Source organism: Pundamilia nyererei, unplaced genomic scaffold, assembly GCF_000239375.1.
Source record: "Pundamilia nyererei isolate P.nyererei 1_Seehausen unplaced genomic scaffold, PunNye1.0 scaffold00019, whole genome shotgun sequence".
NCBI classification, from domain to species: domain Eukaryota; kingdom Metazoa; phylum Chordata; class Actinopteri; order Cichliformes; family Cichlidae; genus Pundamilia; species Pundamilia nyererei.
In genome coordinates this window covers 2,234,182-2,247,611 of record NW_005187420.1, presented here as the reverse complement: position 1 = coordinate 2,247,611, position 13,430 = coordinate 2,234,182, and the positions used below count along the sequence as shown (strand labels likewise).

Sequence of the window (13,430 nt, the reverse complement as noted above, 5' to 3'; positions counted from 1 at the left end):
CCTTTTGCAAATCTTACGTCACGCTGACTTTTTACCACTGTTCCACTGTTTAATGTCCCATATAACTGCGTTGAATGTTTGTGTCGGGTGGTATCGTAAAAAGTTCCCAGCTGCAGTGCATGTTTTAAAGTAGCGCTGCAAATTTTGATCTGAATTTATGTTTTTGTGTTTTTCATTATTTCTGTCAATGATAATGCTCAAGAAACACAATGAGGATGAGAAAAAAACTGCTATGCTTCAAACTGTTAGTCTACCTTTGCACAGGGAGGTTTCGCTTGCTGTTTCTGCCAGATGTGATGTCACAACTGCTGGCGTACCATTTTTTTGGTGCCATTTCGGCTTGTTGTGCACCACCCAGATTTTAACTTTAACCTTACTGTTTCATCTTTGTTTTATTCCTCCAAGTAAGCAGGGAATTTTTCTGCGCAACGATACGTGTTTCTTAGGAAAAGACTACAGTGAGTTAAGTTCAAGTACGCTGACGTTAACGTTTATGTAAGCAGTGACCTTGGTTTTAACCTCGGGGCTGCAGCGCTCTCCCATGTCACCTTCCTCTTATTTCTAGAATTTCTAGAATCGCATGTACCATGATACATCCGATTAATATTTGGTTATAGTCTCCTTTGTCTCTAACGCTCCTGCATTTCTCCTCAACCTCTGTGCTCCTGTTTTAACAGTTATTCATAGATTTGAATGTTTTAACATGTGATCGTTAAATGTCAGTCTCTGTTGGGATTAGTTGGCTTGGGAATGGTTTGTATCAGAGTGAATCATTCTACCACAATAACAGCTCAAACTTGACTGAACTCAGAACAGTCTTAACTTGTTGATGAGACCAGATTAAATCCTGCTTTGATCTGTCTTCAGTTTTAACTGCCGTGATTGTGGGATTTGGGTTAAGAGATGACCGACTTTCAGTCTTGCACCTGAACACATCTGATAGATGTTAGACAGTACCTGCCTTGCTGTGAGCTAATCCAGAGTCTGACTCCTTGCAATTAAACTATCGGTTGATTTTTAAATGTGTGATTTTGTGCGATATTTTCTGTTTTCTAAAGAAGCGATACAAATCGCTGCTCATCACAAGAGGTCAGTCCCTGAAGATTGTTACAAGAGCCAATTGAATGCAGAGATGCTTCTTATGTTGTGATGTCTAAAAAGAGACTGCAGCGGAGTTGCACTGATCACTCTTCCTAAAAACAAAAAGCAGGTTTAATGAATCAGCTTCCAAATAGAAGAGATTGCTTCACATTAAAACTGCAGCTGCCTCCACTGCCTGGAATCTGACACCTACACACCAGTTTTAATGCACAGATGCACTTACACCTTTCACACACTGTGTGTGTGTGCGTGCGTGTGTGTGTGTGTAAGCAGGGCTCATATTAACTATCTGTACTATAACTTCAGCCGCTATGGCCTGCAGCAGCTCTGATTCAGAGTTGTGCAAGTGGAATTTTCACCAGAAGCAGCATGACAAGGAGACACAAGTGTATTTGGACAGAGATGCAGCCAGTTCTGTTTCCATGAAACCCACTGTTTGGGATTGCATCAATGTGTGTGTGTGTGTGTAGTCGCACAAGCCTGAGAAACCACAGTGAGGTCACGTCTCACACCCTACACACACACACACACACACACACATATATTCTGTGGGCACATGCACACTTCTGCTGGAGCTGCAAAGATAATCAAAATGATCTTCATGTCCAAAACACCTACACACAGAAGCAACAACTTCTAGCTGCTACTGGCACAGCAGAAGGTTTCCCAAAGGGAAAACTAAGCATTGTTTCCAAGAACCATTCAGAAAGAGGAGCTTTGCACAGAGAGGAGGAAATATCCACTCTGCTGGTTTATTTTACAAAGTGCTGTGCACGACATATTGACCTTCAGGAAATAACAGGATAGAATCTGTAACGAAGCTGTGCCAGAAACTGCAGTTCCTCTAATGGCCACCGGAGGGTGACTTCAAAAGCTAATCAATCTCCACAGACGCTCATACATGAAAAAACATAATGGCAGCCTGATCTGGGTGTGGTTGCTCTGACTCCGCCGACACAGTCACCTGTTCTCTTGGCCCATCTGAACCACTAAACTGGATCTGTCAACCACAACTGTGATGTTGGTAACTGTTGAAGCATTTTAATTAGAATTATCTGACAGTGTGTGTGTTGCTCCAGGTGACTACAGGTGAATAAACTAAATGAACAGCTGTAATACATATGGCTTTGATTTATAAACTCAAAATGCTCTCATAAATCCTGTAGGGGGAGGAGATTACCTTCACACACGATCTCCAGTGTTGTCCTCTGCTTAATTTTATTGTAGATTATCTTTTCATCATGGCGGAGAGTGCAGACATGGAGCAGCTCCTCACAGCTTTCAGGAAGTTTGCAGTCCATGGAGACACAAAGGCAACAGGCAAGGATCTAACCGGGAAGAACTGGGCCAAACTGTGCAAAGACTGCAAGATCACTGACGGCAAGAACGTCACCGGCACTGACGTGGACATCGTCTTCTCCAAAGTCAAGTGAGTGTTCACAACAACGCCAGTGTCAAAAGACTGCATAAAATGCAGTTCCTCTAATGTCCACTTGAGGCAGGCTTCAAAAGTGAGAGTCCCGTTTTATAATCCCCAGCTTCACAGTAGAAATGAACTGGTTAACTGTCATCATTAAAATGTGCAGCCTGGAACAGAAAGAAAATTTTTCCCAGCTTTATAACCAAGTTTGTGACCATCGGCTGATGAACTAGCGTCTCATCTTAACATGGCCAAATCTACGGAAGAGGATTAGGGTCACTGGGAGAAAAAAAATAATTCTGACTTTAATCTCAGAATTCTGAGAAAAAAGTCAGAATTCTGATTTTTTTTCTTCCAGTGGCCCTAATCCTCTTCCGTACAAATCTCTGTCCAGAAACTCAAAAGGATTACAGAGGTGACTTTACACAACACCCTGCTGGTGACATGTGCGTTTTGAGTACTGGAGATATTTTACTGTGGTATTTGAAGACCTGCTGGTCCACACTGAATTTGAGGAAAATTGAGTGCCATTATGCTGATGAAACAGCAGTGCTCCACTGTCAAGATTGCTGTCACATTTTTATTGCATATGCACATTTAATGTGGATGATGGGGAGCTCAGTGTTTGGTGCAAACCTTGAAGGGCTTTGTGCTCGGACACGCTACAGATCATGGCTAATCTGGAAACGCCCTTTTAGAAGCGCTGTTCAAGCCTTGCTTGTAATGTGGGACAACAGTGCGTGCAGGGAGTGAATGTGTCCTGCTCTTTAACAAAGGTGGGGCGATTATTCGAACTTATATTCGTAAAACCACCTCCCTTAAAGTCTTTTGTTACCATATTGTATGGAAATACGTGCATAAATCTTACCTCTGAAAGACTTTTTGCTCCGTATTTAGTTTTTAAGTCAGTGTCTCCTCCACACGCCCTGATAAAACTGCAGCACTTTAGTCTATATTCGAACACAAATGTAGCACATAATTAGTTCAGGCAGAGCGCTGAAGTCATACTCCGAAAACTGATGAGTGTCATCCATCACATGGGTGTAACATGGATGGGACTGGCGGATAAAGACAGTCGTGGAACTACATTATAAAACTTAGTAACAATAGTACATCATTGTTTTGGGGGACAAAATGTTAAGCACTGGATGAAATGATTGATGTCAAGTATTTCTTTAGAAACAATAACATACACCGGGGGACCAAGAAAATAATGGAAATGTTTAGGGACCCGTTTTGAACTATGCCAAAGATTTAGACCTGCAATAAGAAGACTTTTTGCTGTGTTCCTGGGATGGACGTTTTTGAGGAATTGCAGTGCGGTGTATCGAAGGGGCAGCTGTTGTTTGTTTTCTGTAGTTTTGTTGCTCTACTTTTAGTTACTTGAGTTCTTGTTGAATTCCCAGTCACCACAATTACTCTGACAGTTGTGCCTGTGTTCAGCTTCCCAAACTTTTCTCGATGAAACAAAATATCTGTTTAATAATTTAAAAACAGCTAAAAGACATTTTCCAACCAAGAGAATTAATAGTACAGTTTAGACTCTGAACTCTTCCATGTCTGTGTTCCTTTTGTGTATTTCTGTACAGACAGAAGACGTCTCGGGTCATCAACTACGAGGAGTTTCAGAAAGCTCTGGAAGAGCTGGCTCCAAAGAGGTTCAAAGGTCAAAGCAAAGAGGAGGCACTGCAGTCTATCCACAAGCTGGTGGAAGGCCGAGAGCCTACCAACGTTGGTGTGACGGTGAGACAAGATGCTTGTGTGCCTGTTGTTTTAAAGCTCTACATCCCACAATAAAGATGCTCAACAGTAAAACAGGAAATTGTGATTCTATGCTGTGTATATTTTGTGAAATGCATCATTTTTCTTTTTGTGCATATGTGTAAAAACAAAAGCAATGAGTCTCCAAAAGAAAAGACTTAAAGGTAAGTGATAATGTAGTTATATGGATTAAGCCACACTGTCATACTAAGCCACACCCATACTTATATATAATAGTCCCCTCCATGAATCGCCACCTTACCGTGGTGGAGGGGTTTGTGTGCCCAAGTGATCCCAGGAGCTATGTTGTCCGGGGCAGTTTGCCCCTGGTAGGGTCTCCCAAGGCAAACTGGTCCTGGGTGAGGGGCCAGACTAAGTGCGATTCAAAACGTCTATGATTGGATTCATCAAGGACTGAGGACCAGGGATACCAGGACTCCACCCTGGAGCTACACCTGGGGTAGGGCCTCATTTGAGAGGGCAGTAGATAACACAGTGTATTTAAAGTAATGATAAAAAACATCAAGGGGCGAGTGAAGTCGGAACCAGAAGAACATAAAACTGCATCATCTGCATAGAAACGAATTTTTCTGATCAGTTTAGTCGATTTCCCAGCTCCACACTCTGAGCTACAGTTTGGACAGAAGATTGTCTGTCTGTGAAAAACAGCAGCATAATCATGAAAACATGATTAGACGAGTATGATTATGTGCTGCTCATATTTTATATTTAGCTCAGCGTTTAATCACCTCAGGCTCATCTTCTCAGTTTTCAGCTGTAGAAAAACAAGTCCTGAGCTGCTCCACAAACAAGCGTCTTACTCTGCTCTAATATTTCAGAGCCATGGCTCAATCACAGCTGGTTCATCCATCAGATCACAACTGCAAACATCAAAGAACTCTTATTTTATAATGATGAGGTCCTCAGAGCCTGAGCCAGCAAGTGAGGTAGTCTGGATCCTCTCCAGATCATTAAACGCTCTTCAGTCATCAGAGCAGATACAGTCAACACTAACCTGACTGAAATGCATGCATTACAGATGACAATCCATGAGTAAAAACACGATCAAGTTACAAGCTTTTGTGTTCATGAAGGAATCAGCGTTATATTATCTATCATATGTCTGTTATCGATTCAAAGTTTTAAAGTTTTCATGGATTAAAGCAGAACTTCATAGTAAGACGTTCTTGGTGGCTATCTGTGGAGTTACAAATGACACTGCATGTCATTTAAACTTTACCTATCAGCAGTACAATATGGGACTGTTGGTGAAATCCACTGTTTTCCTGAGGTGAAAAAGAACTGTTTCATATCCAGATCTACCCATTCACTCACTATTGGTTCTCACACTGATTTGATAACTACACGACTGTAAAAGGCTAAGGAGCAGGCACCTCTTGCTACTTGCTAATCAAGTGGGAATGGTGTTAAATAAATGTGACTTTAAAACTATCAGATGCTTTATTTAAATGTCCATATTCTTTAAACTTTGGTTTCTACTACCCTTCCTGTTTGCCTTGTTTTGCCTGCTCTGACATTGGGCCTTTTTTTCATTCGCTTTGTTTCCAGTTACTCTATCTTATCCTCATTTCAGCTACCTGAAGAAAACTAATGAAGAAAGCAGACATATTATTCTTGTTGTGGTTTTGCAGTGGAGTCTTCATTTGATGCCCTGGGGCAGAGAGGATTGCATAATGAAGGTGCAGTTTGCAGGGACCCAGTGCAGTTAAATGCAGAGGGCTCCGTGTTATCTAAAATGCTGTGCAATGATCAGAATCATAGCTTAAAGCAAACAACAATTTTAATTCCACTTTAAACTAAACGTGAATCAGTAAGAGTTGCTTTCTAAGTGGCGTTTGCGTGTTGCACCCATGGTTGTACAGAAAACATAGAAGTTATGAAAAATAGTTGTAGCCACTGTGATATCACTTGTTGACTTCATGATTTTGCATTTTAATGATTCTTGGAGTCACACGTTATCATCTGTGAGTTAAAAAGCAGACGAATAAAACACAACAAGCCAGAATATTTATTGTGTCATCTATTAAAATGCTCTAAAAGGCTCCAACGCCCAAACACACGATCAATAAATAATGTTTAGTGACCTGAAGTAGTGGATGGTTTATGTTAGAGGCTGTAAACATGCTTTGTAATGTTGGATATTTTAACATGGAACTCTAGAAGGGCCAACTTCATTGTGGCCTCAAGTGGTCATTAGAGGAACAGCAGTTTGTGACGCTTCTGCATTGTCTTCATTTTTCCCCTCTTGTTAAAAAAACAGAGACGCGTCCTGAAGCAGGGAAGATATTTTTTCTTTTACTGACTTTAATCTAATTTTTCTATTTCCATCAGAAAGTGGCAAAGACAGCAGCGGTGGACCGTCTGACCGACACGTCCCGTTACACTGGATCACACAAGGAGCGCTTTGACGACAGCGGCAAGGGCAAAGGTCGCGAGGGTCGTGAGGAGATTGTGGAGAACACGGGCTACGTGGGAGCGTACAAGAATGCCGGGACGTATGACACAAAGGTGAAAGCTGAGAAATGAGTGAGCCGGAGGCAGCGCCCCCTGCTGGGAGCTGACTGGAAGCACAGCTCCCCAACAGCACTTAGTCTGGACCAAACCTTGAACTTTGACCCTTCTATGTCTGTGTGGATGCCTGTGTGTTTGCACTGGACAGAGCTTTTGTTCATTCTGATTTGCAGATAAAGATGTGGATCTGACAGAGGTGAGGTATTGGCCTCATATCAACTCATCAGCGCCCCCCTTAGGCTGAAATATTCATCACACATCTGGACTTCTTGTTCATTCTCGGTGCCCTCATTCAGAGCAAGGAGGTGGGTGATGTAATCAGTACCTGCTCTGCTCAGTGATGGTAATCCAGTCTGCAGCATGTGACTCAGTGTTCAGCTCAGTAATAATGAGCTGTTTCTCTGACCTGGCTTCTCCTATTGTGCTTTCAACCCTGTCCAGAGCCTCATTCATGTGATTCAGATTCTTTCATTCTCCCTATGAAGGCACCTGTGCTGCTGCTAATCTGATTATCTGTATAGTTTTTATTTGGTTACACAGAAGCAGACTTAAAAACAGGAAACAGCTTCTGCATTTTCTGGAAGTCATTTTAAATCTAATGATACACGTTTAAGTTTGTTGACTAAATTCCATCTCTGAGGATAACTGCACACACTTTGCTTCCCTTTGAGTCAGTAGCGCCCCCATGGGGAGGCTTTTGTATTTGTCCAGCTGAATGTCCACTTCTCTTACGAGTCCACTCATGATACTATGCTATCACAATAAGTCACCTGTGATAATGATGGTATCACGATACAGCAACTCGTGATATTTGACATAATGTGCAACAATCAATGATGCAGAGAAAAATGTATTTATTCTCTGCTTTCATCTTTAATAACACAATAACACAATAATTCGCTGTCCACACTGTTCTGGTTCACTGCAGTTTAGGGAACGTCCCTGCTCCCTCTTCCATTTCCATGAGGAGTCATGAAATGCTGATTCCAGGAATCCATTTAGCACACCTGCATGTTTGAATAAAAATCTCAGTATGTGCAGCTGCTGTACCAATAGCATCACAGGAGGAAGCAATAAAATATCAGGACTGAAGAAGCTTCTTGGATGAGAAGTGAGACGTCTTCACGAAACTTAAAGGAGTCCAATCGCTTTATTCCCAACCTCCTTAGACTCTCTATATCGCATTATTGAGACTTCACTCCTCTGCTGTTAGCCTGAATAACTATAGTGACGGCTTCATTGCTCACCTCCTTCTATGAGGTTCATGTGTCTGAATGGGGCTGTAGTTTGTGTGTAAAGTCGTTTAGCAAATTAAATTCTCACTGCCCATTACAAAAAAAGGTGTTGACTTATGAACACTTATATTATATATATATAGTATATTCAATCTCCTGCAAAAAAGAAAGTCAAACAAACCAAAAAGCTCAATCATCTCTGGATCCACATCAGATTAAGATCAAACTGTTTCTGCAGCGCTGAGGCTTCTGAAGCCATGTTTGCATTTTTTTAAATCTTTTTTTGTTATATATAAGTTTTCAGCCTGATTTTTCTTCTGCAAAACAAATATTTTGCATCTTCCCCAAGAGCTTTACGTGTTAATTATTGTTGTTGATGCAGTGTAAGTAACTTTAGTGAACAAATAAAAGCTTTAAAATGGTTTTCTTGTTTCTTGTTTTTGTCCCAAAAGGCATTTGCAGGTCAGTTTTATTTAAAGTAATGAGAGAAGACAGTCAGGGGGATGAGGAATAAAGATTTTTGCTGCAAGAGTTCAGCTTTTGCATTCTTTTATTTACATTTTACAAGCCGTCCTAACTTGTTTGGGAACAGGTTTTGATAATCCTAAGGCTTCCTTGTCTGCATGATACACTTAGCTGGGGCTAGAATACAAATACATTTCACGTATTTGTAGTTTATAATATACAAATAAGCCCTTCAGGTTTCTGGACAATCTGACCGTATTTGTAAAAGACAGAGGACCTTTTCAATCAGATGACAACCAAAGATCCAGATTGACAATTTATTTAGAATAAAAGCCTAAAAACATTAAATGACAAATAATAAAATCACACAGAGCAAACTAGCTGTCACGGAGTATTTTGTGTCCATAGCTGAACCTCCATGGATACGCCATGCACTGTGTGTCTGAAGCATAATACCAGCAAAATCACTTCTAATGACGCCTCTGATAGAAGATGCTAATATATATGATAAGAGAGAAACACCCTCATCGATAATCCGGTGTGAGAGTGTAACATTAATCCTGAATCTCTGTAATATAAATCATGTAAAACCTTTTACTGAATCAGGTTTTATTTATGTGTGTGTTGCTGGATTATAGCCCAGAGCGACTCCAGGTTATGGTCAAGCATTCAATAACATTTCTTTCAAATTAAATTCAGTCGTCAAATAAAAAGTGATTTGAATGATAGACTGTGTACGAAAGGTGGAAGCAGCCTGTAGTTATGAAAAGTAAAGCCTTAAATTTTCTTATTAATGATCAGCTGGAGGAAAATCCTCAAAAGAAGTCTGATTGCATAGAAGTGTATGAAAAAATGACAGAACTTTTTACTTGACTTATGACCTCAATAAACATTTTCCTCAGACATTTGTGATCTCAGTCAGAACGTTAAAGTTCACTTTGTAAATTATTTTTCCAGTTAGAGTGAAATAGATGATAAAGCAGGGGATGGTTTAAGGCGTGGCTACTTTGGTCCCTTTGCTTTTTGCACGCTTCATCCATGACATTTAGTTGCAAAACACCAAGATGGTTTTGCCAAAGTGACTCATAATCATAATCAAGATTCAGTGCAGAGTCACTGATGTCATACCACTTGGGACAAAATGCAGATCCTTGTTTTTCCCTTCCACTGAAATTCAACATCGCTTCGCACAGGATGAATCGCATCCCAAACTCCATGCCGATGTTTCCGTAACAAAGATTCAGCAAAGACTATTTTTTATTCTGCTGCCACTGTCATGGTCCTGGGTCGGTGACCCAGTGTTTTTGGTTTTGTGCTTTTACTTTTGATAGTTTTGTATTATGACTGTTGTTTTGGGTTTCCTAGGGTTTAGTTGTGTTCCCTCTGTTTGGTGTCTTCCCTGCTTGTGTATCTCCTTAGTGTATTAGGTCTCTGTGTTTAGTCCACGTCTCTGAGTCTGTGTCATTACGCGTATGTGTTTCCTGTTTTACTCTGAAGGGCTCTGTCTTATGTCAGTGTGTTCTGTTTACGTTCCCCCTGCCTCGTCAGCTGTGATGTCTTCCAGATGTGTTCCCCTCCTGTTTCCCATCCCTTGATTCCTGGTGTGTGTATTTATAGTGTGTGTTACCTCGTCCTCGTTGCTGGTTCGTCTGCTTCTCGCCGTCCGGTTTCCTGTGCCTCCCTGCATCTTCGTTTCTGGTTGGTTTTGTTAGTTTTGCCCAGTTTAGGTTTTCGTAGTTCCATGCTCACCTTTGTCGTTTCTGTTTGTATCTACTTCTGTTTAATAAACTCACTTGCACTAGAGCTGCCGCATTTTGGTCCTAAATAACTCCCACACAGCTTGCCCCGGCAACCTGTGACAGCCACTCTATTTTATAGAAGTTTTATTAAATATGTTTTAATGTTTTGTTTTATTTTTAGTCCTAATTTGTTAAGCACTTGTTGACTGTGTGAAGGAAGAACACCTTTAAAACAGGAAGAGACCTTCTGCAGAACGATGCTTGCGCGAACTGCCGCAAATGGTTGGGGCGTGAGAGGACAGAGAAGAAAAACAGCGTATAGGCAAATAGTATGGGAGAAAGCAGCACTTAAGGCACGTGGAGAAGAAGTTCTCAGTGCATCATGGGAAGTCCTCCTGCAGTCTGAGCCTCTTGCAGGGTCACCTGATCCTGCCTTATGCTGCAGAAAAATGATTAATTGGAGCAACTGATATGTTTTTGTCATGTTCAAGTCAACCTGCAGATGGAGCCTTTACCTCTCATTAATGCTATCAATGCAAACAGCAGTGGGGAATCTGACCCAACTCACTCTCATTTAAAATTTCACAGCAGTGAAAGTGCTGAGGTGGAGCTGCACATCCAAATATGTTGGAGTGGTACTTCAGTTTTATGAAAGAATAAAAGACAGAACTTTATCCTGTCTGCACTGAGTTAGGCAAGGTTTAAAGTAGATTTACCTCCAATCATCATTTATTAAATCTGCATCCCTCGTAGAGCACCACCCTTGGCCGTCTGTAGCATCCACTAATCCTGATTACACATGGAGAGACAGGATGGGGTCTCCACCCACCACACCCCACCCAGAGATGAACGCATCACAGACTGAGGACGGGATTGCGACGACAACAGGAGGACACGGGAGACAGAGAAGAGACAGAGGACACGCGTACAGAAGGGGAGATGGGACGATGAAGGTGGAGGAAAGCTAAACTTTACCAACATGGACAGCAGAGGGAGGAGAGGAACTGATGGCTCTTTCAAACGCTCATCCATAAAACGCAGCGCGTCCTCTGCATCACAGAAGGTAGGATGGAAAACTCACCTGGGAAGGTGACAATATTTACTGCGGTGGCCAGGATGAGATCGTTACTTACAGCATCAAATGGTCAAAAAGTTCCTGAAATGTTACCTATAGTTCCTCTTTTTGAACTGTTAAAGAAGCTCATCCATAACTGCAATTAAAGCAGGTGGTTAAACAAGCATTAAGAGAAAAAGCTCTTTAGTAGTCACTGCAGGTAACATCAGCTGTACACATGCACAGCCTTCTATCAGATGCATGCATGCTGCAAGACTTCTGTTCTGTCACTGGACCCACCTGGCCACTATTTGGCTCCACCCCTGCACCTCAGACTTACCTTAACTCTAATATCCTGCAATCATTCCCCTTGAGATTGTTTAGCATAATGCTGCCTCTTACAGATGTTTTGAGTGTAAGTTAAAATTAGCCGGTGGGTGTGAACCAGAGTGAGCTCTTGGAGAAACGTTTCCTGGTCTCTCAGTTAAGATGTTAAGATGAACTCTGTGAAGCCTGTTTGATTTTTTTCTGGACTTTTTTTGGTGTCAGTGTTTTTCAGCAAACATTCTGAAACTCATTTGCAGTTCTGAAAACACTCACTGAATATCTGAAGGCCTCCTCGTGCTGGTTTGGTCCTTGTTTGTGGTTTTCTCTCACTGGTGCTATTGTGCTGATTTAATCATTTTTTCTTTCAGTCTTACTTTTTCTTATTTGTCGTCTTTATCTTTGTTCTGATCATCATCACCACCACCGCCTCCATCTGACTCCGAGGTTTTGTTCTGAGAAATGTTTGAAAAACTCCACAGAAAATTATCTGCAGACACTGAATCCACAGGGAGACAGCCAATCAACAACAGCATGAACACAGAAATCACTCTTTGCACTCTTTTATGACCGAGGGTTGTAACAGTGCAAGGCCCCCCCCCCGGGTCAGAACAGGAAGCTGGGTTTGGAGGTCAGTTAGAGGACAGTTAAACTGGTTTAAATAAAGTGCTACTGCAACTTCACATTTAGTAGCATTAAAAAGACAAATATCTGAACAAAACAAAGAAATCAGATTTTTGTTTTTAGGTTCAGGGAGGAAGCAGCAGCACCTTCTCTCAGACCATGTGACCTACTCATGCCCTTCTCCCCTCCTCTTCCTCCTCAGATCATGTGGCCCGCTCACTTCACGGTTCATTGGCTTCATGTGATTTTGCTCAATGAACACAATCATCTGTTTATTTTCCCTGGAAAACATGTGACTGTGAAATCAGACACATTAAAGTGCGAACAGCAAAGGGTCTAATTAATAAAACAGAGACGCCAACGTCGCACAGATGAGTAACACGCTCGTCTTAACACTCGAACCAGATCCTTTCTGTCAGACGCAGGCTTCACCTGTATCTCCTCAGTTAATCAGTTTCCCGTTAATTTGACGAATGAAAAAAATGGGAAAAAACGTTTCATATTGTGAAACGTTTTTAGAAGTTATGAAGAAAAGGAACAAATTAAATTGACTGAATGTCATCGAGGGTTATACTTGTTTATAAAAACTAAGACAGGCACTTTTCCTATAGGAAGAAAAGGATTGCACAAAGCCTTTTGTAAGATAAAGTGCCAGAAAGGCAGAAAGAACATTCATTCATAGAACAACATAATTAAATTAGAAAAAAATCCTAGAATATCCTTCTCCCAAACTGGAGCAAAGAAGTTTTGATATTGATATTTATCACAGATTATACTCATATATAAAATGAGTTTGATAAAATTAATAAAATGGATTCATAATTGTATGAAAACTTTCAAAAGGCATCATCATAGTAAACCTGCATGTGACCCAATTCAGTAAATCTAATTGGTGGTAACCAGTTAAACATTTCAGCTAAAACCACCTTTATAAGCATCCAGCTCAGACTTAATAATGCCAATTTTGAGCCTTAATGCAACTGAAATACGAAGTAGGTATTATATAAAGAGAACCCAAAACTGTTTCACATCGCAGGCTGTAAACATTATTTTTTAAATTTCTGCTGTAAAGTTGGACATTTTAAAAAAACGGAAGCCCGTGGCGATCGTGGGAACTGCAGGTTTGTTTTTGTTTTTGTTTTTTTGGCACAAATGCTTGATTTTTCTTTTCTTTT

The 13,430-nt window shown here is 41.0% G+C and overlaps 1 protein-coding gene across 1 annotated transcript in view; it reads left to right on the top strand.

The window, feature by feature from the left end:
• The window catches only part of tppp3 (tubulin polymerization-promoting protein family member 3), a 9,800-nt gene extending 1,327 nt beyond the window's left edge, over positions 1 to 8,473 (top strand). Inside the window, exons 2-4 of the mRNA XM_005726334.1 lie at positions 2,329 to 2,530; positions 4,111 to 4,264; positions 6,635 to 8,473. Of these exons, the coding sequence (XP_005726391.1) occupies positions 2,343 to 2,530; positions 4,111 to 4,264; positions 6,635 to 6,829 (537 nt within the window). The 5' untranslated portion in view covers positions 2,329 to 2,342 and the 3' untranslated portion in view covers positions 6,830 to 8,473. The remainder of the gene's footprint in view (positions 1 to 2,328; positions 2,531 to 4,110; positions 4,265 to 6,634) is intronic.
• Positions 8,474 to 13,430: the final 4,957 nt, after the last annotated feature.